The sequence below is a fragment of the Gopherus flavomarginatus genome, chromosome 5 (genome assembly GCF_025201925.1).
Source record: "Gopherus flavomarginatus isolate rGopFla2 chromosome 5, rGopFla2.mat.asm, whole genome shotgun sequence".
In the NCBI taxonomy this organism is placed as follows: domain Eukaryota; kingdom Metazoa; phylum Chordata; order Testudines; family Testudinidae; genus Gopherus; species Gopherus flavomarginatus.
The window spans coordinates 126,643,934-126,671,595 of NC_066621.1; the positions used below are offsets into that span (position 1 = coordinate 126,643,934).

General features: G+C 43.0%; 1 protein-coding gene across 6 annotated transcripts in view; it reads right to left on the reverse strand.

Moving 5' to 3' along the window:
• Positions 1-27,662, reverse strand: part of PTPN21 (protein tyrosine phosphatase non-receptor type 21) — a 70,968-nt gene that overhangs the window by 33,167 nt on the left and 10,139 nt on the right. For all 6 annotated transcript variants that reach the window (XR_007774429.1, XM_050953205.1, XM_050953204.1 and 3 more), the window contains exons 3-6: positions 16,277-16,446; positions 7,757-7,854; positions 2,152-2,219; positions 1,557-1,627 (exon numbers count right to left, since the gene is read on the reverse strand). Coding sequence is in view for 5 of the 6 variants with exons in the window: in XM_050953205.1 (XP_050809162.1) it covers positions 1,557-1,627; positions 2,152-2,219; positions 7,757-7,854; positions 16,277-16,446 (407 nt within the window). In the remaining variant the exon portion in view is untranslated. The remainder of the gene's footprint in view (positions 1-1,556; positions 1,628-2,151; positions 2,220-7,756; positions 7,855-16,276; positions 16,447-27,662) is intronic.

Genomic DNA, 27,662 nt, shown 5'->3' on the forward strand with positions numbered 1-27,662 from the left:
GTCAGTCCTCACCCCTCTCCTCATTCTAATTCTTCCCAAAGACTCACAGCTTCCATGCTGCTTAAAACAAACCCACAACACTGAGCGACATCAAACTCCACCTTCAAGCCCAACATCATACTAAATAGAGGGGAAAAAAAAAAAGAGTGAGATAAGGAAAAACAAATAAGGAATCTCATCCGATACCCTCCTCTGGGTCTCCCAGTGCACCATGTCTTATCTCTGTGACTGACTGTAAATACCTTGAAACAGAGGTTACCTTTAGATTGGTACAGCTCTGACCACACTGTTAGTTCTTAAACAACAATTGTGGTCACAATTTCCATTACACTAAAGTGAGAGATTAAGTTAAAGGACTTTATAAACATTATAACAACGAAGCCACAATATTTATTTTTGCCCCGATAAGCAGCATTATTACGATATGCATTTGCTATTTCAAATGTCCTGGCTTTACCCTGGATGCAAATATCCACAGAAGCTTGAAATTCACGGCACAGACAGGAGAAATGCAATTTTCCCCACACTACTCATCCCCAGCTCTGCCTCAACTCTGACCGGAAGAGAACACCTCTGGCAGGAGAGCAGTAGCTGTTCCTAATTATTCATTCCCAGTTAGTGGCACTTATAGTTTTAGTGATTTGGAGACCTGTACTCTATATATAGGAGTGAGACAGCATCATACGATAACTTTCAGTCACTATTAAGCCAGGATGACTTGAACCAGCAACATATGGGTGAGAAGCTCTATATCGCACTACCTAAATATACAAAATCACCTATAGCATAGAATCATAGAACTAGAAGGGACTTTGAGAGGTGTTCTAGTCTAGTCCCCTACACTCAAGGCAGGACTAAATATTATCCAGACCATCCCTGACAGGTGTTTGTCTAACCCTCACTTAAAAATCTCCCATGACGGAGATTCTACAATCTTCCTAGGCAATTTATTCCAGTGCTTAACTACCCTGACAGTTAGGAAGTTTTTCTTAATGTCCAATCTAATTTGCCCTTGCTGCAATTTAAGCCCATTTCGTCTTTTCCTATCCTCAGAGGTTAATGAGAATGATTTTTCTCCCTCCTCTTTTTAACAACCTTTTATGTGCTTGAACACTATTATCATGTCCCTCCATCAGTCTTCTCTTCTCCAGACTACACTAAACACAATTTTTTCAACCTTCCCTCATAGGTCATGTTTTCTAGACTTTTAAATCACTTTTGTTGCTCTTCTCCGGACTTTCTCCAATTTGTCCACATATTTCCTGAAATGTGTCATCAAGAACTGGACAAAATACAGTGCTCCAGCTGTCAGCCCAGGGACGGTGGGGCTCCAGCTGTCAGTGCCCAACAATGCCCCACTTGAGTTGGTGCAAGCACTCCTGGTGAGGATGCACACCACTGACAGAAGGTGCATACTGTATGGACAAACAGAATCGATTTAAATTACTGCAATGGCTGTAGGTCAACCTAACTTAAGTCGACTTAATTTTCTAGTATAGACAAGCCCATAGATCTCAAATGACTGCTCCACAATTTCTGCGTTTATGAAATCTTACCTATACTTTTGATGCAGCAAGGCCACTTTCTGTGTTGCTTCCTCCAGGACTTTTTCCTCTTGTAACCAACCCTTAACATAAAGCAGAATTTAGTTAAAGAGCTAGCAGAAGGAATTCTAAAGGATAAAATAATTAGTTCCTTCATTCAGTAGGATCTTGACTTCCAACTGAGCCTGTGGTTAGTAGGCTGTGAACAGATCACTGCAAAAACCTAAAACAAACACACTGTTTCCCCCCCGCCCCACCATGTATCTTCACTATAAGATACAAACATCTTAAAAGATTGCAATGTCCTGGAAAACTGGGATGTATTGTGCAATTCAAAGCATTATGTGTCATTCAATTACCTGATAAAAACTTTAATTAGATCTACTTGCAGAACTTCAATAATTTGTGCTTTGATTGGTTTGGGAGCAGTAAACAGAGAGAAGTAGTGGTACTCAGCCTTTATATAAACATATATCCCTTTGTTGAAATCTCTCTCTGATCAAGCACTGCTATTTGTCAATTCAGTGTTTGCTTACTTCGTAAGGTGTCTTCAAACTGTTTGTTTTCTTTCAATAATGTCAGAAAAGCAGCTGAAGAAAGTGCTTACCACAGGAAACAAGGCAAATCTTTGTAGAAATTCCTGAGATTCATATTGATCGTAGTCTCCAAAGTCAGCTAAGGAAATGAAAGAACAGGTAGAATTCAAGTACTTGTGATGATGAAAGGATTTAGTTCAATGTGAAGGATGTGCTCTCTGTACAGCATAGCTCCGTCATAACGAACTCTATTATCTGAAAGTAGTGGATGACACTGTACAATAGTCAGTAAAGTTTGCGAAATAGAGATAGAGGCCTGGTGTATACCTCAGAGTTAGGTCAACACAAGGCATCTTATGTTGACCTAATTGTAAGTGTCTACACTTACATTTCACTCCTGTCAAAGTAACTGCCTGCCTAAGCCAATTTAATAACTCCACCTCCGCGAGCAACATAGAGTCAATGTGTCGATGTAGTTTGACACTGCGTTGACCTATGCTGACACTGCGTTGCTTATGTCAACGGTTACTGGCAGCTAGTAGCCTTGCCACAATGCCCCACACTGACAGTACAATCGACACAAGCATTCCTGATGAAGACATGCACCGCTGACACAAAGAACAAAGTGTAGACATACACAAAAATGTAATTTCTGCAGTGGTTGTATGCCAAAGTAAATTAGCTTGACTTAATTTTGTAGCGTAGACATGCCTCAGAGCTTGAATTAGCACCAGCCTGTTATACCTGGAGGGTGCGTCAGGCTCACTGAGGAACTCAGCTGGGTGAAGGAGACCCAGGAGAGTAGAAAACTGGAGTTCCTGCCCTGTGTGAAGAGTCAGACAGAAGCTCAGTGGAGGGAGAATCGTGGGGAAGCTACAAGAGTGGAGTGAATGCTGGCGTAGGGGGGAGGGGGCTTGAAAAAGGGGCAAGATTCCAGAGAGACAGCTCTGTGGGTTGGTGCTCTGTAGGAGAGAGGAGAACTGGGAGAACCTAGGATGCTCTAAAAGCTGAAACCTAGGCAGGCAGAAGTTGCTCTAGTTTGTATTTTTGTCTGGTTTCTGAGTTTTCCTGAGGGTTTCCAGGGGGAAGTCCTGCAAGGCTGAAGAGGAGCTCAGGAAGGACAGAAGATGTTTTGCTGATTACCACCATGTTGTTGGACATTATTTGTTTGGGGCTTTGATTCCCTGGAAGGGGTGGAACTATAGGGAGACCTGGATAAAGGCCAAGTCACCATCATTAGAGCCCTGCATGGATACAAAAATTTGGATTCGTATCCATGGTAATTAAGTTGTATCTGACTTGAGATCTGCACTCCACCTTATGTAAGGATCTGCACTAGCACCCTCTAGAGCAGCGCTTCTCAACTGGGCACCTGTGGCCCCCTCTGAAGCTGCAAGCTGGTTTCAGGGGGTCTAAGGCCCTACGGAGCTCTGGGCTTCAGCCTGAAATCAGAACCCTGCTGACTGAGACCTCCTGCATAATATAGAGCACAGCATGGATAAAAATTTGGATCTGCATCCGATCCGTAATCCAGAGATGGTAAACAAAGATCCATATCCATGGATGCAGATATCTGGGGATATGAAGCTGTTATCTGCAGATTTTCAGGGCTCTAACCATCGTACCAGATCAGTGACATAGTGAGGAGGAGAGCAAGGCGGAGTTGCTGAAATGCCATACCACACCAGGCGGGCGGGGTATTCTGTGATGGTGAGACTTCCTTTCTGTCCTTTTTCTCCTAAGATATCCTACTTAGTCTGTGTTCCTCTTCTGACTGGTCATGTGACACAGTTCAATCACTAATCCTTTTGATCTTAATACTTTAGGAACTCCACTCCTGTTCCTCTCTTTTCATTTTTTGTCCCTGCACCCAGTTGTATTCTGGCCCTTGGATTTCCCCTCCCCACCCCTCCCCAGGATTCAAGCAGGCCTGGTCCTGGTTTAAGGCTTCTTTTACTGAGGATGCTGGCTGTCAACATCCAAACCAACACAACTTCCACTGGGTGCGGAAGAATGGGAGGTAGGGAGGAAGGTAGCTGTCAGGGAGATGATTACTGCTCCCGGATTCTCTATCGCAGTCCCAGTTCTGGTGCAGATTAGAACAGACTAAGGGCTGTTCTGACTTGCTCCGCTGGGTATGGTCCCACAGAGACTGTACGTAAGACAGGGGCTGTTGGAACACACTGGACACCTCCCCCGCCACACCCTAAAATGATCCCTGTGCTGGGAGACATGGGGAGTGAGGCCTAGAAGCCAGTTCTGCATGCTCTGCACCTGCTGGAGGCTTCCCTATGCTGGGAGTATTCACAGCAGAGACTTAAGGGAGGTTTTGGTTCTCTTTTGGTCACCCAGTCAGCCCAAAGGGATCACACAGAGACACAGAACCTGCCTCAATATCTGGCCCCAGCTGTTGAACAGGAGAAAAAGTGGGCTAAGTACAGAAGACATCAAGAAGGCCTAGGTGTTTAATGTATTTTGCTTCTATCTTCACTAAAAAGGTAGGTTGTGATCAGAGACGTCACACAATTAATATTAACAACAAGGGGGAAGGAACACAAGCCAAAATAGGGAAAGCACAGGTAAAGAATACTTAGATAAGATACAGCAGGGCCTGGTAAGGAACCAGCTGAAGCAATCTCAGAACTGGTAGTGATTATCTTTGAGGACTGGAAAGCTCCCAGAGGGCTGGAGAAGGGCAAACATAGTACCTATCTTTAAAAAGGAGAACAAAGAGGACACCTAGAGAATTATAGACCATCTCCTAACTTTGACACCTGGAAAGATACTTTACTGGAACAAAATTAATCAACAATTTGTAAGCACCTAGAGGATAACAGCCAACATATATTGATCAACAACAAATCGTGCCAGACAAACCTAATTTCCTTCTCTGTCTGTCTGGGTTACTGGCCTAATGGATAGGGCGATGCTGTAGATGTGACGTATCTTGGTTTTAGTAAAGCTTTTAAAATAGTCCCAAGTGACAGTCTCATGAGAAAACTAGGGAAATGTGGTCTAGATTAAATTACTATAGGGTAGGTGCTACACTGCTTGAAAGACCATACGCAAAAAGTAGTTGCCAGTGGTTCGCTATCAAACTGGGGAGATGTATTTAGTGTGTTCCAGTAGCGGTCTGTTCCGTGTCCAATGCTATTCAATATTTTCACAAATGATTTGGAGAATGGAGTGGAGAATATGCTTAGAAATCTGAAGATGTGAGGAATTGCTAGCACTTTGGAGGACAGGATTAGAATTCAAAATGACCTTGACAAATCCGAGAACTGGTCTGAACTCAACAAGATGAAATCCAATAAAGACAAGTTTATATCACTTCATCTAGAAAGGAAAAATCAAATGCACAACTACAAAATGGCAAATAATTGCCTATGCAGTAGTATTGCTGAAAAGGATCTGAGGCTGATAGTGGATCACAAATTGAATAGGAGTCAACAATGTGATGCAGATGCAAAAAACCATTCTGGAGTGTATTTACAGGAGTTTCAGATGTAAAATATGGAGGTAACGGTCTGCTCTACTAGGTACTGGTGAGGCCTCAGTTGGAGCAGCATGTCCAGTTCTGGGCACCACACTTTAGGGAACAAATCTGAGAGTCCAGAAGAGAACAAAAATGATAAAGGGCTTAGAAAATCTGACCTACGAGGGAAGGTTCTGAAAACTGCCATGTTTAGTCTTGAGAAAAGGAGACTGGGAGGGGTTCTGATAAAAGTCTTCAAACGTGTTTGTTAAGGACTGTTATGCAGAGGACAGGGCTCAATTGTTCTTTTGTGCACTGAAGGTAGGACAAGAAGTAATTGGCTTAAACTGCAGCAAGGGAGATTTAGGTTAGATATTAGGAAAAACTAACTAACTAACTATCAAGATAGTTAAGCTCTGAACAGGCTTCCAAAGGAGTCAGTGGAATTCCTGTCATTGGAGGTTTTAAAGAACAGGTTAGATAAACACTTGTCAGGGATGGTTTAGGTATATTTGGTCGTAAGTTGGTGCAGGACTAGATAACCTGTCAAGGTTCCTTCCAGTCCTACATTTCTATGATTCTATAAATATCAGAGAAGCTACAACAGGAGAAAAGGTCTTAAGGGACCAGGGCTTCTGCTGAATGTCTGTTCCATATTTTCATATACAAATATAACTCACAAAAATATAGCTCTTATTTACAAGTCTCACTGAAGAGAAGTACTTCGACAACAGTCTGTAATTGAGAATTGTGTGGGCTAGTATTCACATTTAAAGGAGACTTCAGCCATTTTAGATTAAGTTAATTCTATACTCATGATCAGACTAGTGTTCAGAACTGATTTACTGTTACTATTAAAATCACAAATTTCTGTGGTATTCCTCAGTGGGGACAATGACAAATCACCAATTGCCAAAATCTAAGTGTGCGTGTTCCTGGTAAAAGCAAATGACCCACCTTATAAGTAGCCTTAGTTATCAAGCGGTACCAATCCAAAAGCTCTGCTATCCTACACTGTTTTTTCAGTGCGTTACTAACACATACAATTCCTCTCTTACAATATCAGATCAAATGAAGAAGGCAAAAGTTACAGGATAAGATACTTTCCATCTGAAAAGAGGATCATATTGAGAAACATTCCCATAAACAACTCACTGAGCGGAGACACATTTATACTCTCCCAAGAGCATAAAATGAGTAAGTGAGAACTTGGTAGATGACAAGTACTAAAGGGCTGGCCTGCACTAGGAAAAAAAAACGGATTATACATACATAAGGTATTTTAATTCATCTTATTTCACCGGTAAACAAAGCAGAAAAACAAATTCTCTTCTTTAAATGTGATGCTATCAATATGTACACTTAGTTGATTTTTTAAAAATTAGCTACAAGTTTCATGTACTACACAAGTCCCCAAGTCCCCTGCCAATGCTGGTGGTTTTACAAACTATTAGTAGTTATATTGGAAGACAAAATGCAGGCAAATGTTGTGGGAATGGAAGACTATATATAATTAGTCTGGTCATGGGGAAGACAGGTAAACTACTAGTTCTGGGGGTTTCTAGGTTTTTTTAAATATACGTATAACCCATCCAACCTGCCCCCCAACTAGCCAACATTAAATGGTTAATTTCTTGTAGGCATCATGGCAGAAGGGGGTCTTCGGAACAGATTTGAATGTGGGGTAGCGGTCCTGTGGACTAGTTCTGCAAGCACATTACAGGCGTAGGGGGAGTTGGTGTGAGAGACAACATGGAGAAAAGAATATGGGTGTACAGACATTCTTATTTATAAAAATGCATCCCCCTCTCCTGCTCCTCAACCAACAGGAGGAAATTGCAGCAGTTGAGATGCAATGAGGTCTAGTGATCTGAGCCCATGGCTGAGAGCCAGGAACTCCTAGAACACAGACTCCCTCTGTGGCTTTGGGTAAGTCCCACTGAAGTTAATACAGTTTTGAGGATCAAGTTCTTAATGACCAACTAAGTGCTGAGGCACCATAATCCAGGTGCATTAAATGATAATAAATTCAAAGCAAATATCATGTATTTTACAAAAAAGGCAGGCATAGAGCCACATAACTACATACAGATTATCTGCCATAGCAGGGGGTGTTCGTGTAAGCAACAAATATAAAATATGCATCCAAATATCTCAAGTCACCATCCCTAAAATTTACTTAGTGAAATTCCTTTGTTTACCTTGAACAGCTAACCCAGCCAGATGAATTGCTTGCTCTAATGGGCAAGGAATTTTTCCCTCCAAGATATCTTTCTTCAATTGCAAATAATACTGGTATCTACAAAAAAAAAAAAAAAAAAATCCACATCAGCTTTTTCATTTTTGTTTCAGCACAATATAGCCAAAAATTCTTTTGGAAGCCAATGAATTTGCATGCATCGTTCCTTCCAGATCTCCTCCCCTTCCCTCACTCTCTCACTATTGAGGATATCACACTCCTCCTGGTCACTCAGTCCCATAACTTCGTGTTCATCTTCAGCTCCTCCCTCACCCTACAGCGTATCCAGATCCTGCCACTTCTTTCAACACATCTCCAGGATCTGATCTCTCCCGCCTGCCCAGACAGCAAAAACATACTCATGTCCTCCTCACTGCGCTATTTAATTCCTGTAACCACTTCTTCTCTCGCCTCTCTGACAATCACACCACTTCTCTTCAGGCCATTCAAAACACTGCTGCTGGTCAATATGACATCACTCCTCCCTTTGAATCACTTTGATTCTTGCTTCTCCAGTACATCCACTTCAAGCTATATGTCATCCCCTTTAAGGCCGTATATAATCCATTCCATTCAACCAGGTCTCTCATCCAATTTATCCAACCTGGTTTCTACCTGTGTCATCTCCATTCATCAAGGACATCACTTTCCCACAACCACCTTCTTGCATTCTTCCATGCCATTCCCTACGCAGGGAACATGCTTTCTGAGGAAGTCCAGCAAGCCACCAGCCTCTCCTCAAAGTACTTCTTTAAAACCTAGTACTGCTGTAGAAAAAAACCTACATAACTGTAACCGACTAAAACATTTATTTACTCTGAATATATACATTTTTTAAAAGTTTAAACTTCCTCATGCTATACATTAGCCCTTGCTCAATATTGGAAACACTTAAGCATGTGCTCAACTTTACTCACTTGAGCAGTCCCATCTGAAGTCAAGTAAAGCACACACGTATTTTTCAGCATGAGGGCCTAACTGCATAATTTTATTGGTATTGTCCTTGTCGCCCTGTTTTACAACATCACATTGAACAATAGTTTAAGAGTTCCTGGGGGCAGGGACCTCGTCTTCTTACATTTCAGGAGGTACATCATGCCATTAGAAACAAATAAATAAATGCATGTCAGATTAAACACAGGAAAATAGATGTTTTCCATCTTTACCAACGACTATTAAACACAGCAACCTTTTAACATATTGTCTACTATCTTCCCCTTTCCCACAAGAACAGAGCCATGTGCTATATTACAATAGATACCGGTGCTACATAAATCATACACAGACAGAGCTGAGACGAAAATCCTTTGCTCCAAAAACACACACTACCCTTTGTGAAAAAGGAAGTCACCCTAACCAGGCAGTAGGTGTCTTGTTCTTCCTGCAGGACATCTGCTAAAGGAATATATGATGCTCATACAACTACCCCATCTTATTATGGGCAACTTCTCTCAAATGTGTGCCTTGCACTCCCTTGGATATGCCAAATATACAGGGCTGGCCTTACCATGAGGCAAACTGAGGCAGCGCCTCAGGTGCCAGAATGTGGGGGGCGCGCCACTAGGACCCAGAGTGTAGAAAATTGCCTCTCCTCCTGGTGCAGATGTATTCTCTCTGCTCTAGATGCACAGAGACTGTAGAGTGCTGTGCTGGAGAAAGGAGGGCACAAGAGACATAACAGGCAGGCAGGAGAAAAGGTGAGAGGGAACAACAGAAAAACAGCAGGGGCTGCAGGGAGCGAGAGGAGAAGGAGCCTCTTATGTACCTCTCTAGCACCCCCAAGAGAATGGACTGATTAACACCAGCTTCTCAGGGCACTTCCTGTTTCCTACTGCTTCCCTGAACCGACTTGAGGAGAACAAGCAGTCAGCTGAAGTAGTAGGAGCCAATTAGGCCCTGGTATCTTCCCTCACTCAGGCCCTGCTATCAGCCCGCTTATTTGTCCCCTTCAATTGAATGTTGAGAGCCATTATAGCTGGCACAGAACAGCAGTCATGAGTGAACAAAGAAAACGCCCCTCTGGGGCAGCATTCGAAAGAAAGCAAAAGAAAGCAAAAGAAAGCAAAAGAAGCTTTCCTATCTAAGCAGGAAGGAGCTCTCCTGAGATGCATAAAACACAAATGTTCACAGTGAGTCTTCCAGACCCAGTGAGGATGAGAGTGGTGAGGAGATGCCTGATCTTCCAGTTAGTCAGAGTGCAAGTGATCTGGCAGCTACTGCAGCATCCATATCTCCATCTCAAATGGATGTAACCATGCACATTCCTGAAGAAAATTGTAGATCAAAGAAAAAAGTGTGGTGGAGGCACAAGAAACAGCTGCTGCTGAGTTTAGTTACTTAAGTCTAGATCAGGGGTAGGCAACCTATGGCATGGGTGCTGAAGGCGAGCTGATTTTCAGTGGCACTCACACTGCCTGGGTCCTGGCCACCAGTCCAGGGAGCTCTGCTTTTTAATTTAATTTTAAAAGAAGCTTCGTAAACATTCTGAAACCTTATTTACTTTACATACAATAGTTTAGTTTTATAGCATAGACTTATAGAAAGAGACCTTCTAAAAAGGTTAAAATGTATTACTGGCAAGTGAAACCTTAAATTAGAGTGAATAAATGAAGACTTGGCACACCACTTCTGAAAGGTTGCCGATCCCTGGTCTAAATGATCCAGGACTGTGGACCCACTTGAGTCCTTCTTTGTACTGCATGGGCCACAGCAAGTGAAAAACGTCATGTCCCACAAAGACAATGAAAATAGAAGTTGCCATCTGTAGCAGGGCAGTCACCTTGCTCCTGTCCTGTAGGGCTTAAGACAGCCCTGGAGAGGGCTGGGGCAGGGGAAAAGCCGGGCTGACTGGGGAAACAGCCTCAGCTGTGGCCATGCCCCAAAAAGACCCAGCTGGCCCTATAAAGGCCAGGAAGCCAGGAGCAGAGATGGTTTCTCTCTGCCTTCAGAGTTCCCAGAGTGAGGCAGGGCTGGGGAAAGACCAGAGGGACTGGGGAGCTCCAGGCTGGCAACTCCCCAGGCTGCAGGGCCTTGTACAAGGTCCCACAGATGCACTAGGTTGCAGGGAGAGGCAGCAGGTTCAGACCTAACCTTGCCTATGATGAGTGTCTGACACTGCAGTCTGCCCCAGAGTGCGGGGGCGAGTTGGTGACTGGCAACAGCATACAACTGAGGCAAGGTGGGGATAGGGGTTCCCCAGGAAGGGAGACCCTGAGACTGAGGGGTACAGCACCCCAGATAAAGGGGCACTGGAGTCCAGAGAGGGACATGGGGGCCAAGTGAGCAGCATACTGGCCTGCAGAGGGCGCTCCCAGGCTGGAAACAAGCTAATTCTCGAGATGACCAGCAGGAGGCACCGCAGGGGTGAGTCCCACATCGCTACACCATCCAACACATTACTGGCGTGAAATCCCCAATGGTGACAAAGTGGAGAGGCCATGGCTTATGTACTCAAAACCCCAGAATGCTGCATACTGTTTTTGTTGCAAACTCTTCCAATCTAATGTTCTAGCCACATTGGGTTCTACAGGAACAAAGGACTGGAAAAATCTGGCTAGAAATCTGGCATGCCATGAGAAGGCAGCAAATCACTGGAGAGCATTCCATATGTAGAAAGAGCTTGAGATGAGACTAAGGTTAAAGGCCACCATAGATGATCAGCATCAACAGAAGATTGCATCAGAATCTCTTTACTGGCAAAATGTTCTGAAAAGGCTCATTGCCATTGTGAGAATGCTTGCTACCCAAAGTCAGGGCTGCCCGGGGGGACAAATGGGCAATTTGCCCTGGGCCCCACAAGAGTTATTTGTGGCCCCTAGAGTGGGGTCCTTCACTTGTTATGGGGGCCCTGGAAAACTCTTGCGGAGCCTGGACCCCCGGAGCTTCTTCCACTCCGGGTCCTCGGCGGCAATTCGACGGCGGGGGATCCTTCTGCTCTGAGACCCGCTGCTGAAGTGCCAGGTCTTCAGTGGCAATTTGGTGGCGGAGCCCCCCACCACCGAAGACCCCAGGCCCCCTGAATCCTCTGGGCGGCCCTGCCCAAAACTTCGCACCGCGTGGCATTTCAGATCAGTTGTATGTGCCAAACAATGGAAACTTCCTTACAACTGTGGAGCTGATGGCTGAGTTTGATGCTGTACTCCAGGAACATCTAAGAAGAGTCACCATCCAAGAAATGTACACACACCCCTAGCTTGGAAAAACAATTCAAAATGAGATTATACAATTACTGGCAACAAATTACTGGCAACAAAAGTCAAACAGAAGATTGTAGCAGATCTGAAGTCAGCAAGATATTCCTCTGTTATTCTGGACTGCACACTTGAAATCAGCCATACGGAACAAATGACTTTAATGGTGCCTTTTGTAACAACAACCAACAACAACAGAACCTAGTGAAAATGTCCCTGCAATGGTGATTGTCAGAGTGCATTTTCTAGAATTTGACATTGATACTACAGGAGCTGGTATGACAAATGTGCTTCTTAAAAAGCTGGAAGATACAGGAATTGTGACAGCTGACATGAGAGGTCAGGGCTATGACAATGGTGCCAACAAGAGAGGAAAAAGACAGATCCAAGAGTTAAACCCTCAAGCTTTTTTTGTCCCATGCAGTTCTCATTCATTGAAATTGGTGGTCAGTGATACAGCATCAGCTTCTAGTGAGGCTGCTGAATTCTTTAATGTAATTCAAAGCATCTTTGTATTTTTCTCTGCATCAACTCATCGATGGCAAATTTTGAAGCAACATCTGGGAACATCCTCTGACACTGACACCACTGAGTACCACATGATGGGAAAGTCAAGTGGAGGTGATAAAACCTATTAAACACCAAATTGGGAAGACAGATGATTCCATAGTTGCCATTATGGAGGATAATGCTGTGACAGGAACTGTTCGTGGGAGAACAGTGGCAGAGGGAAACTAAATCACCAGAAACATACATAACTTCCAACTTCTGTGTGGCTTAGTGTTGTGGCATAACATACTGTTTGAAATAAATGTTGTAAACAAGAGACTCCAAGGTGTTGACCTTGATATATCTGGAGCAATGGAACAACTGGACAAAGCAAAGTCATACCTACAGTCTTACTGGTCAGATGAGGAATTTCAAAACGTTCTGAAGAGTGCACAGATGTTGGCAGACGTACTTCACACTGAAGCTATTTTCCCACCCAATCAAGAACACAAGAGTCACCAAAGAATACATTTTGATTACAAGGCACAGGATAATCCCATAAGAGACCCCAAACAACAATTCAAAGTTGAATTCTTTAACCAGGTGCTAGATTGTGCAATACAGTCAGTTGAAGAATGTTTCATGCAGCTCAAGGAACACAGCAGTATATTTGGGATGTTGTATGATATTCCAAAACTCCTCACTATACCTGAAGAAGACCTACACCAGCAATGCAGGGCACTAGAGACAGTGTTGACACATGATGATATGAGCGATATTGATGTGAGTGATTTAGTTGATGAACTGAAAGCCTTTTCATGATCCATTTCAGCAGGATCAACTCCAAAGGCTGTTCTGGAATATATGTGCACAAATAAGATGACCATCCTTTTTCCAAATGCTTTTGTTGCTCTGTGCGTACTTCTAACACTTCCTATAACAGTTGCCAGTGGAGAACGCAGCTTCTTCAAGCTGAAGTTAATAAAAAACACATCTACAGTCCAAAATTACACAGGAGAGGCTGGTTGGCCTCGCAACCATCTAAACAGAGCATGAGCTGGCCCAGACTGTGGACCTTCAGCAGGAAGCAGTTCAAAGCTTTGCAACAAAGAAGGCACGGAAAGCACCACTTTGATTATTCAAACAGATAAAAATGACAGTGTTTATTACGCAGACAAGAAAAGTTACATTTTTTGTTCAGGCATTTGAAAGTTAAGTATTAGTTAAAATTTTTTAACTAGGCATTTTAAGTTTAGTTCTCCTTTATTGGGGTAGGTAACAAAGCAGTACCATGAGAGGATAGAACAGGAAGAAGGCAGAATTGAGACCTTTCAAAGTTTTGGCCCAAGCGAGGGGGCATGGGGCATCATTTGAGCTCCTTGCCTCAGGTGCCAAAATGCTGTGGGTCAGCCCTGCAAATATACCACTTGTCTAACACTCTCTGGACCAGATTCTGGTATAGAGCAGGAGTAAGTAACTCCATGAACTTCTCTGAAGTCAATTCCCATCTTAATTCATGTGAATTAGATAACAATTTAGTCCAGAGGTCGGCAACCTTTCAGAAGTGGTGTGCCGAGTCTTCATTTATTCACTCTAATTTAAGGTTTCGCGTGCCAGTAATACATTAACGTTTTTAGAAGGTCTCTTTCTATAAGTCTATAATTTAATTAAACTAAAATGCAGACCCCCCAGGACGCAGACAGCGGCGGCCAGGACGCAGACAGTGTGAGTGCCACTGAAAATCAGCTTGCGTGCCGCCTTTGGCATGCGTGCCATAGGTTACCTATCCTGATCTAGTTCTTTATATCTAGCTGCCCACAGTATAGGAACACAGAGTTTACACCTGAACTTGGGTCTTATGCATGGCAGTATATTTCAACATTACTGAACTATTGTACTAGAAAGTTTACAGCCTCTGTGTCTGCTAAGAATGTCTATATTAGAAATACTGGCAGTTTCACTCCACTGAATTAGAAAACTGCCTAATCTAAGTGAAAGCTTTTAATATTTTGATCTGGCTGAAACAATTCCGGATACATCAACCTGTGGAATCCTATGCCAAGTTTAGGACCTAGTCCAATACCTGTTAAAGTTGATGGAGTTGGATGTTTTGGAGTTGGATCAGGCCCTTAAAAACCTGGAAAACAACTGAAAAACAGCCCACCATGCATTTTAACCTTTTATAAAGAAAACAAGCATACAGCTTTTCCTATACAAAATGAGAACCAAAGTCAACAGGACTTGTACTGCACTGTATAATATGTTGGAGCTGCAAGATTTATTCTGAGACACCCCACTGCACTAAAGCATAGAAGCCTGAAGTTAATGTTGTGATAGTTCTCAGGATAACCAGGACTGAGAGTCATCTTGTTACCCCTCTGCCTTCAGTGAGGGAGTCTTGCTTGTGCTTAATTGGTTGTCAGCTCCCTGAAACACAAGCCTATTAGCCACCCAAGCATTCTCATCTGGGATATGCCAGCCCTTACTTTGCCTTGCAGGTTAACAGTACATGCACTCCAGTCCCCAAGTATCTTTGAAGCATTGTCCCTATCGTGTTCAAATATGAAGGGTCTATGCAGCAGCAAAATAATTTTTGGTCTTCTAATAGTTAAAAGTAAACTCCTGAACTACAGCAGTTCATATTAAAATAAGTGTTTTCCACTTCTGTGAGAAAAGAAATTTACCACAGATAGTACCTTTAATACAGCCTGCTACAATAGTTGCTTATTTAACTCTCTAACAAAAGGGAATTCCTAACATCCACGGGTAAGGCAGAAATATAGGGTCTGAATGTGGTCTCGACCAAACTGGTGTAAATGAGAAGTAACTCAGTGAAAGTGAAAAAAATAAATCACAGTGGTATAAACATCATGCACATTAAAATAAAGAAGTGGAACAGCAGCTGGGACAAAGTGAATCAAATCTGTCTATCCTTACCTCCCTATTGAGGCTATGTAGACACGGCCCATTGGTTTAGATTTTGGCTTTAAGGAAAGATTCCGGGTTTTTTTCCCATTTTTATTTGTACAGAGCCTGTCTATAATCACGCTCAGCCTTAGATGGGACTTTGCAAATATGGTTTATGAATACCAGACTGTGCTGACAACAGGACAACTTGCCTCTATCAGCTCTTCAGGTAGTAAGTGTTGGATTGATTTCCTGAAGCAAAGTATTGCTCTGAAAGAAAAGCCTATAATAATTGAAAGGCTGATCGTGCAAGCATGTCCAGGAATAACTTTACTAAGCTCCAATAAGGTCATTGGGAAAATTCATCCCAAGAGTAACTCCATTATTATATAGCAGGGATCAGCAACCTTTGGCACACGGCCCATCAGGGAAATCCACTGGCGGGCTGGGATGGTTTGTTTACCTGCAGTGTCTGCAGGTTCAGCGGATTGCAGCTCCCACTGGCCACGTTTGCCATTCCAGGCCACGGTTTGCCATTCCAGGCCAATGGGGGCTGCGGGAAGCGGTGGCCAGCACATCCCTGGGCCCATGCCGCGTCCCACAGCTCCTATTGGCCTGGAACGGCAAACAGTGGCCAGCGGGAGCTGCGATCGGCCAAACCTGCAGACACTGCAGGTAAACAAACCGTCCCAGGCCGTGTGCCAAAGGTTGCCGATACCTGTTATATAGTCTAAATACACTGAAAGGATAATAAATGCCACAGTTTGGGCACAGTTTCTGCCTTAAGTCTGCATTTCCATTTTTAAAAAGGTTGGGAATCAGGCAATTATGTCAATTTTAAGATGATTCATATGTTAGAATGTTAAAAACTGAATTTAAAAACATGTGCAGTTTACCTGGTAATCTCCTGCTGAAGCTGAGAAACAGTAGGCACATAAAACACCACTCCAAAATATACTGTCGGCTCCAAAGCATATTTGTCCAGTTGCTTTTTCAGAGGCTTGTCCAAATCCACCCACCGGCGCTGGTTCTGCTTATTGTAATACCACAGACTGAAATAAGTAATCTGAAAAAGAAGGAAGCAATTCAATGATCAAATCATGTCAGTATTGCGATACCAGATAAAGTGCATATAGCATGAACCTGGCACTGTCTCCATCTTCACAAAAGGCTAGAGATACAGGATTAAAAACAGTTTAACACAGGAAGGCTTTATAAACCTATCATCTTAGGATTCAAAACTATCAGGAGTCTGATATTCATATTTCAAGAGTGTGAATTCTTGTGTACCCCCAAGTTTCACCTCACTTAAAGACTTACAAAAATATAAAAGTGTCACAGCACACTATGGGTACGTCTACACTACAGGATAATTTCGAATTAACTTAAACCAGTTTTATTAAACAGATATTATAAAGTCGATTGCACGCGTCCACACTAGGCACATTAATTCGGCGGTGTGCGTCCATGGTCTGAGGCTAGCATCGATTTCCGGAGCGTTGCACTGTGGGTAGCTATCACTATAACTATCTGGCCAATAACTTCGATTTGAGGCCACACTAACCCTAAATCGATATGTTAATATCGATTTTAGCATTACTCCTCTCGTTGGGGAGGAGTACAGAAAAATTTTAAGAGCCCTTAAAATCGATTTAAAGTGCATTGTAGTGTGGACGGGTACAGAGTTAAATCGATTTAACGCTGTTAAAATCGGTTTAACAGCGTAGTGTGGACCAGGCCTATTACTGAAAAATTGCTTACTTTCTCATTTTTACCATATAATTATAAAATAAATCAACTGGAATATAAATATTGTACTTACATTTCAGTGTATAGTATACAGAGCAATATAAACAAATCATTGTCTATGAAATTTTAGTTTGCATTAACTTTGTTAGTGCTTTTATGTAGCCTATTGTAAAACTAGGCAAATATCTAGATGAGTTGATGTACCCCTTGGAAGACCTTTTAGTAATCCCGGGGATACACGTACCCCTAGTTGAGAACCACTGAGTTAGGGCACTCATTTGAGAAGTGGCGGATCCCTGTTCAAATCCGTTCTCCCCCCACCCCCCAGGAGGAGGGGGGACTTGAATCTAGGATCTCACACATCTTGGGTGGGTGAGTACACTACTGACTGACTAGGCTAACGCTTATCAAGAAAGTCCTCCTCCCCTAAATGTTTTGCTCCTGGCCCCTCATACAATTTAAGAATACCTATCTTCCCTGGTTCTTGGATCGCTAGCATAGATGCCACACTGCAGCCATCTCTGTGACAAGATTGCAGTTTGCACACACCCCTGCAGTCAGCATCTCTCATTGGCTAACTTAGTCGGCTCTCTGCATAGTATGTTGGCTTTGTGGATTGCAGTCCGAGATGCCTCTCTCCCCATTCATTGTACCAGGCGCCTAGGTGCCTAATTCAGGCTTTGCAGATTGCATTGATATTCTGTGATTTTCTAGGGATCTAAGGCGCTGCGAGGCTCATAATGCCTTAGTACCTTTGTGGGTCTGGACCTAAGGTACTAGGATGAAAGCACCCTAGAAAAACTCCGGAAGATGATAATTTTGGGGTCAGTGCAGTGTTTGGGTGGTGTGCAATAACCACCACACAAGGACAAAGCCACACACTGAATGAAGAGGATAAAAAAGTATTGAACAGCTACCCATTGAATGACCCCATCAATGTCCACTGGGCATGGAATGAGGCAGGGATCCTATGAGAAAAAGTGTAGATGATCATGTAATTAAAAGGGCTTTTCTATACAAACAGCTATACCGTAGCAAGTGGGGATGTGAAAGCGCCCTGCACTAGCCTAGAGTGGTCTAAATGTCCATGTGTAGCCTGCAGATGCGTATAGGCTTTGACTGAGACTTGCATCAGCAAGGTACATAAAGACAGGCAGTGTGCTGCAAGCTAGTGCAGGGTACAGCCACAGCCCAGCCTGCCATGGTCTGTTTGTATAGACAAGCTCACCGACTATATACTATAATATGCACACACATAGAGCTGAATTAAAGTTACATGGGCAACCCTAATTATGGCATTTCCTAAGTTCTGACTGTTAGATTTTGCTACTTAACATCCTTTTATGTAAAATTAAATTAAAACAAGGTAAGGTAGGTGAACTACAGGAATACAACTACAATAATGTAGACTCATGCCTCAATTAAAGTTGAAGTATAGGCCAAGAGCCGCCAGATTGCACCTGCTGCTGTGAAAAGCTTGTGTATGTAAGCCTATTCTCACTACTGGTCCAGTCCATCTGCCCAAGTACTAATGCATTTAGCTGGCCTAGCAATTATAGTAACAGGTAGGGGCTACCACTAATCTTTAGGATCAGTGCAATGTTTAAAGCTGGACACTGAAACCTAACAGTATTTTGGTCACCACTACTGAACCAATGCAGCCTACTGTCAAAATGTGTCTGTCTGTGTCCCTATCTCCCCGAATCATATGAACATTTATGAAAATTGACCCAATGGATATATATGTGACAATGCCCAGAAAACCATTTCACTTGGTTTGATCTGATCCATAGACTTAATCTAAGCCACGAAAAAGAAAATAGATAGTAATTTAAAGGGGAACAGGGAGGACGGGGGAGCGTGAGATTTGGGCTAAATATGCCAAAAATTTCAAACCTGTCAGACTCAAAATAAGTATCTAAGTATTGAATAAGTATCTTGGTTTTTCAGAGGTGCTGACTGCCTGAAGTTTTCACTCAGCTTCTTTAAAAAGCAGGCCACCTATGTTGCTACATAAACACAGATCGAAGTTATGACCACAAATAAGGAAATGTGTCCATTCTTTAATATTATTGAGTGTAATTGTGTATATTTAAATAACCTTCTCCCCCTCCAAAAAAAATAAATGTTTACACTTGAATGCCCAGAATGAACAGATTAAAGGCAAATAAAACGTATGTGCCAAATCCTGTCTTCTGATTCACATGCAAGCCTTCTTTTGGCTTCAAGGGTAGCATCTGGCCCTATGAATTCTCAGCAGAGCTGGTGCACTCTGGAATACTAGTGCTGATTAAAATAGAATCATTTTTTACTTTGTCATAAACAGATAGTTAAGGGTTAATGTCTCTTTTACCTGTAAAGGGTAAAGAAGCTCAGTGAACCTGGCTGATACCTGACCAGAGGACCAATAGGGGGACAAGATACTTTCAAATCTTGGGGGAGGGAAGTCTTTGTTTGTGCTTTTTGTTTGGTTCATTGTTCGCTCTTGGGGCTAAGAGGGACCAGACGTACACCCAGGCTTTCCCAATCTTTCTGAATCAGTCTTTCATGTTTCAAAATTGTAAGACTAATCTGCCTTGCCTGGCTATTACTTATGTTTGTTTTCTTAACTTGTAAATGTGTCTTTTTGCTGGAAGGATTTTTACCTCTGTTTGCTGTAACTTTGAATCTAAGGCTGGGGGGGGGGGGGAGTCCCTCTGGTCTATATGAATCTGAGTACCCTGTAAAGCATTTTCCATCCTGATTTTACAGAGATCACTTTTACTTTTTCTCTCTCTCTAATTAAAAGTTTTCTTCTTATGAATCTGATTGATTTTTCCTTGTTTTAAAATCCAAGGGATTGAGTCTGAACTCACCAGGGATTGGTGGGGGGAAAGGAAGGGAGATGGTTAATTCCTCCTTGTTTTAAGATCCAAGGAGTTTGGATCGGTGTGAAGCCTCTCAAGGCAACCCAGGGAGGGGAAAGTCTTGGGGGGAAAGAAGGAGGATGGTTAATTTCTCCTTGTTTTAAGACACAAGGGGTTTGGGTCTGGGTTCCCCAGGAAGGTTTTGGGGGAACAGAAAGTGTGCCAGACACTAAATTCTGGCTGGTGGCAGCGTACCAGATTAAAGCTAGTAATTAAGCTTAAAAGTGTTCATGCAGGTCCCCACTTTTTGTACCCTAAAGTTCAAGGTGGGGGGAAAAAACCTTGACATACTCATTGCTAAAAAGTCTGTTAATAGTAGCACAAGACATTACACAATTCTAAAAAAAGTGACATGACATAATTCTTAAAATATGTTAAGCTTCTGAGATTAACACTGTAGTGAAGTTTGTTTATTATAGCAACTTATTCGTCATTTATCTCCTGGACAGAAAATCAGACCTAGATAAAAAAAAAAAAAAAAAAAACTGTAGAATTTCTACTTAATTACTTTCCAGCTAATTACGTTCTGCATTATAGAAAAGAAATAGCTGGGCTCTTATATAATTGTGGAACCACTGAAAAAAAAATGCACAGTAAAATAAAAGGAACTAATAAAATGGGTCTAGAGGTGAATACTAATATGGAAATCAAAATTTTAGGCGGGAAAAGGTTGTCTCTATCACCTACATGCATGCCACCTTGCTTTGAGGCAATCAGACTTCACAAGCTAAGCAGCCTCATTTGGTCAGTATCTGCATGGGGGCCAGAGGAAGAGACACTGTTCTGATGATACAGTAGGTCGTGATCTACTGTACCTTCTCTGTCAGTAGAAAATTAATGGTGCTAAAAGGCAAGGTCTTGTTGGAGTTTGTTCCTTATACATGAAATAAGCCCGAGGTCTCACTCACTTGACGGTCTCTTAAGAAACCACAGGAAAAACTGAGCTTGAGTTTTAGTGCTCTAGCCAAATTCCAATTCTGGTCATTCCATTCTGCCTACCTCAGTTCCCCCTATAGCGTCAACTGGAAACCATACTCTTCCCCTTCTGTCCTAAACTGCTGTATATTGTTGCTGTTAATCAGCTGCTGCTTTTCATTTAAGTGGTTGGTGAAGAAATCCCTAAACATAGTGGGCCAAACTCATCCCTAATTTAATTCCATTGACTGCAATGGAGTCATACCAGGGGTGAATTAGGCTGAGTTTATATATCAGCTTAAATTTGTAAAGCATTGTGGAATCCTTCAAGATGAAAGCTGCTTTATGGAGGTTATTTATCTTTGTGTGGGAGAATATATTTTAGTAGAATATCTTGAGGTCACTTCTAGTCTGCGTTTGTGCTGTCTGCAGAGGAACTTATAATGTGTCAGTAACTGGAAATGTAAGCTTTCCCTCGCATGAACTCTGCAACTCTTGCTGTGACCCCGGGATTACATCTTGCCATGATCTCTGGATTTGATTTTACATCTCAAGAGAATCTAAAGGCAAGAATCAAGAAAAGCTTTGTTTTTGAGGATTTTTCAATCTGGTTCTGCTGTTGCCTCTGAAGGTTTCTTTAATAGGTACAAGGTGTTATGCTGCTACAAACATACTAATAACATTATAAATTCCCCATCTGTCAGAAATCACATAGCTTGGGCTACAGACTGTCACATGTTCTTCTGAGATTTGATCGTGGTGACTAATTAGTTATTGCATAAGCAACTTCAACAACCTACTGTATATTTTGTGACATACAAAGTGATCAAATATGATATCAAGAGTTCTCATGATAAAAGCTAGAAAAAGGAGCATTCAGTAACTAAGGCCTTATAAATGGATTGGAACAGAAAAAGAGAATCTTATTCTCTAGGTGGCTAAAACAAGTGCAAAATTACATTAACTAGAAGGTGCCTGCCTCAAAGATACTATAAATAAATGAGAACACGCCAGACTAATTTTATAGTCTGACCAAGATATATTAGGAGCTGTAATCAGGGGATCTTTACAGTTTTGCAATTTGGACTTCGTTAGAGATATGCAGAGGGGAAAGAATCAAAATGGGCAGAATGACATTTTCCTGAAAAATGTGTCTTGAAAATGAAGCGCTCCCCATTACTGTCCGTTATTATTATTTAACATTGGCATTGTCAACATGGCTAAAAATTGTAGCTCTTTTTAATATTTATTTCAGGTCACTTTCTCTCTCTGTTCAAAGTGGGAAGACTCATCTCACTTTCTGTTGTCAATTCTGTGCAACGCACTCATCCTCAAAAGCATCACAAATAGTATTCATCGGGTTTTTAATTTCTGGCATTTCTTCATCACACAGAAAAGCAAAAATATTCAACATACCTCAGCTCATATAAATAAACAAACTATTGTGCTTCAAAAGAACAGCAAATCCTGTTCTGCAGTCATCCATTATATAGAGGAATGCAGCTGATGCAACATATTGTAGTATAAGTTACTATAAAATTATATTACAATACATAGATTCTGAAAAAGAGAACTACGTGTTATTTTCAGGTTCTGACTTAACCATGAATTCCTTAGCTTTTTTCCAGGTTAAGACTCCCTGCCTATCAATCAGTTTTTGAAAGAAAAACCTTATCTATTTTGTGCTTAGTAAATGAGAACGAGGACAAATTCTGCACCTGCTAAACAGTTATTTAAGATAGTCACTAGATAAAGCCTCCCATTCCCTCAAACTCCTGCATGTAGGAGAACTGCTGATCTATTAGCCTTGCCATAGCTTGCTCTGCCCCCAAATTCATCCTGGGTGCTAGCAGATAGTAACAAGCTCAGAGCTCCCTGGTGTTGAGTCATGTCAAACGAATATACTTTTGGATAGGATCAAATTTGCTATGTTCCTGACAGGTTTTAGTAAAAGAAACACTGATTTCTTCTTGGTTTAAAAAGGGAAACACAGATAATTAAGATCCTGTATGTTATGCATACTCCTTATTAGTTCAAAGATCAAAGGTTAACAATCAGTAGAAGTAAGTAGTATTGTCTTCCAGCCATGCAGAATGCAGGACTGAGCCCTAACACTTGTCCATCCATCCCAGCCCACCACTCAGTACTGCTCATGTTCAAACTTTCATCGTGCTTATCCCTTTCTGGTGGGCTCGGGCATGACTGTGTTAGTCAAACCTCATTCATGGCCTTGCCAGAAGGCTCAATCTATCAGTCACTGTGGTTTCTGATATCAGTTCTTAGGAGTGTTTTTAATCTGTAGGTCAGTAACAACAACATTGAAATAGTGTTTGTGTAACAGACTAAAACAGCCGTTACCGAGATATTTATCTGATAAATGAACATTTTTAAAACATTACACTGCATATCAAATATTTTAAAACGTATTTTCTCTGAGGAGAATCAGACATGTTGTAGACATCGGGCAACAAAATTTTACTGTGCACAGTTCAAGTCTCTGAATTCTGCCTCACTGAGTTCTACAGAGTCCTGATCCTTCCTTTCTCCTTCCTGACCTAGGGTTGCCAGATGTCCAGTTTTTGACCGGAATGCCCGGTCGAAGAGGGACCCTGGCAGTTCCAGTCAGCACTGCTGCCCAGGCTGTTAAAAGTCTGGTCAGCGGTGCTGCAGGGCTAAGGCAACCTAGTCCCTGTGTGTTCTGGTACCACTCTGCACCCCGGAAGCAGCCAGCACGTGCTGTCCCCACCCTGAGCACTGGCTCCGCACTCCCACTGGCCAGGAACTGCGGCCAGTGGGAGCTGCGAGGGTGGTGCCTGTGGCAAGAGCAGCGCACGGAGCTTCCTGGCTCCCACCAAGGGGCCGGACCTGCCGGTTGCTTTGGAGGCGCAGTGCGGTGCAAGGACAGGCAAAGAGTTTGCCTTAGCCCCGCTGCACCACTGACCAAGGTAAACCCATGCCCCAACCGCAAGCCCCAACCCCCTTTCCCAGCCCTGAGCTCCCCCAAACCTGGAGCCCATTCCTGCACCCCAAACCCCTCATCCCTGAGCCCACCCCAGAGCCCACACCCTCAGCCCAGAGCCCCCTCCCACATGCTGAACCCCTCATCAACCTCCCCACCCCAGAGCCCGCACCCTCAGCCCAGAGCCCGTACCCCCTTCTGCACCCCAAACCCCACCTCAACCCACAGCTGCCCCCCACCCACACACTCCAAATCCCCCAGCCCCACCCCCTAGCCTGGAGCCCCCTCCTGCACCCCTCATCCCTAGCCCCACCCCAGAGCCCTCACTCCCTCCCACACCCCTCATCCCTAGCCCCACCCCAGAGCCCTCACTCCCTCCCACACCCTCATCCCTAGCCCCACCCCAGAGCCCGCACCCTCAGCCCAGAGCCTGTACCCCCTTCTGCACCCCAAACCCCACCTCAACCCACAGCCGCCCCCCCACCCACACACTCCAAATCCCCCAGCCCCACCCCCTAGCCTGGAGCCCCCTCCTGCACCCCTCATCCCTAGCCCCACCCCAGAGCCCTCACTCCCTCCCACACCCCAACTCCCTGCCCCAGCCCAGTGAAAGTGAGTGAGGGTGGGGGAGAGTGAGCCACCAAAGGAGGAGGAATGTAACAAGTGGGGAGCAGGGCCTCAGGGAAGGGGTGGGGCTAGGGTGTTTGGTTTTGTATGATTAGAAAGTTGGCAAACCTGTCCAGACCCAAGATAAATACATGAATAAATAAAGGCATGTGCCACCTTCCAATCCTCTCCAAGAATTTCTCAACAGCTTTTGATAGACTCCCTTGTCAATGTTTTCAGAACCTGGGGCCACATATTCACCTCACTCACACAAATAACTCCAGTGACAACCAACTCTACTTGTGCAAGACCAGCAGGATTTGCACCTTCGTTTTTCATTTTGAAAGAGAAATTTCATAATCATAACAGAAATAAAGAAAAAAAAATCAAAGAGTTTATTCTTAAAAATTCACTCAACTTCCTTGAAGATGGCTAATAGCATTAACATTTACAAGATGTTTCTGGTTTAAAATGTCTTTTGCTCACATTCATGCCTCAGATGCATGCCACGTGCAAATGTGCATGCAAGTGTGCACGCAAGTGTGCACGCACACACAACTTTAATCCTGTTTGCAGTCAACAGCTTCACAACCACAGCACTTGATCCTTTTTCACATCTGCAAGACTGGGACTGTGTCTTGTGATAAACAGAGGTCCTAGGTTTTCATTATATCCCCTCTTTTAGCAGCATCAGGATAGTCTCACCGAAGCACGATTAAGGGTGAATTTAATGAAGGCATGTTTTTGACTTGGCTTCTTGCCCAGGGTCTGTGATTAAGAGAGCGGGATTATATTTATGTTGCCTCTGATTCACATTCTGGGAATACCACAAGATATTCTCCTCAGTAAATTTTCATTTTTTTTTAAGTTTATAAACAGGTCAAAAGATGAAGTCAATAACAGACTCAAGTCTCCCGATTCCTAGTTCTGTGCTCTAACCAGTATACCATACTACCTTGCTAATATAGAGGCTGGAATTGGTAAAAGCCAGTGTTTAGTGATACACAGTATAATTTAAACTGATACTTTTACCTCCAATACATTATCTCCATTACTGTTCAAAAATACAGTATTAATGCAAAACCCTTAAGCTGTTTCTCTGAATCCTGTATATAGTAAGTAAATAATCCAATGAAGTTAACAGGAAGTGAATGAAAAATTCAGAAATCATACTGTCATAAACAGATAAGTAAGAGTTAATAGAACAAAAGTGCTTAGACTTCATAGACTCATAGGTCAGAAGGGACCAATCTGATCATCTAGTTTGACCTCCTGCACAAGGCAGGCCACAGAACACCACCCATCCAATTTTATAACAACCCCTATCCCAGGACCGAGTTATCGAAATCCTCAAAAATGGTTTGAAGACCTCAAGCTGCAGAGAAACCACCAGCAAGCGACCCGTGCCCCACGCTGCAGGGGAAGGCGAAAAACCTCCAGGGCACCTGCCAATCCGCCCTGGAGGAAAATTCCTTCCCGACCCCAAATATGGCGATCAGCTAAACCCTGAGCATGTGGGCAAGAGACACCAGCCAGCACCCAAGAAGGAATTCTCTGCAGCAACTCAGTACCCATCCCATCCAACATCTCCCCGCAGATCATTGAGCAGACCTGTCTGGTGGTAATTCAAGATCAATTGCCCAAATTAACGATCCTATCATAACATCCCCTCCATATACTTATCAAGCTTTGTCTTAAAGCCAGGAAAGTCTTTTGCCCCTACTACTTCCCTTGGAAGGCTATTCCAGAACTTCACTCCCCTAATGGTCAGAAACCTTCATCTAATTTCAAGTCTAAACTTCCTAATATCCAGTTTATACCCATTCGTCCTCGTGCCTACATTAGTACTAAACTTAAATAATTCCTCTCCCTCCCTAACGTTAACCCCCTTGATATATTTATATAGAGCGAGCATATCCCCCCTCAGCCTTCTTTTGGCCAGGCTAAACAAGCCAAGCTCTTTGAGTCTCCTTTCATAAGGCAGTTTTTCCATTCCTCGGATCATCCTCGTAGCCCGTCTCTGAACCTGTTCCAGTTTGAATTCATCCTTCTTGAACATGGGACACCAGAACTGCACACAGTATTCCAGATGGGGTCTCACCAATGCCTTATATAACGGTACTAACACATCCTTATCCTTGCAGGAAATACCCCACCTGATGCATCCCAAAATCGCATTTGCTTTTTTAACAGCCGTATCACATTGGCGACTCATAGTCATCCTGCTATCAACCAGTACCCCAAGGTCCTTCTCCTCCTCCGTCGCTTCCAACTGATGCGCCCCCAACGTATATCCAAAATTCTTATTATTAATTCCTAAATGCATGACCTTGCACTTTTCACTATTGTATTTCATCCTATTTCTATTACTCCAGTTTACAAGGTGGTTCAGATCTTCCTGAATAGTATCCCTGTCCTTCTCCGTGTTAGCAATACCCCCCAGCTTCGTGTCATCCGCAAACTTTATTAGCACATTCCCGCTCTTTGTGCCAAGGTCAGTAATAAAAAGGTTAAATAAGATCGGTCCCAAAACCGATCCTTGAGGGACTCCACTAGTGACCTCCTTCCAGCCTGACAGTTCACCTTTCAATACGACCCTCTGGAGTCTCCCCTTTAACCAGTTCCTTATCCACCTTACAACTTTCATATTCATTCCCATCTTTTCCAATTTAACTAACAGCTCCCTTCATATCTCTTTTGCCTGGAAAGAGTTAGCAAGAACAGTGAGCCTGGCTGTCACCTGACCAGAGGACCAATCAGAGGACAGGATACTTTCAAATCTTGAGGGAGGGAAGTTTTGTGTGTGCTGTTAGTTTTTTTGGTTGTTCACTCTGGGGGCTCAGAGGAACCAGATGTGCAACCAGGTCTCTCTCCAATACAGGCTCTTATAAGTTCAGAATAGTGAGTACTAGGTAAATAAAGCGAGTTAGGCTTATGGTTGTTTTCTTTATTTGCAAATGTGTATTTGGCTGGGAGGAGTGCAAATGTGTATTTTGCTGAAAGGATTTTAATTAGTACTTATATACTTAGGCTGGGAGGGTATTCCCAGTGTCTATAGCTGAAAGACCCTGTACGTATTCCATCTTAAATTTACAAAGATAATTTTTACCTTTGTTCTTTCTTCAATTAAAAGTTTTTCTTGTTTAA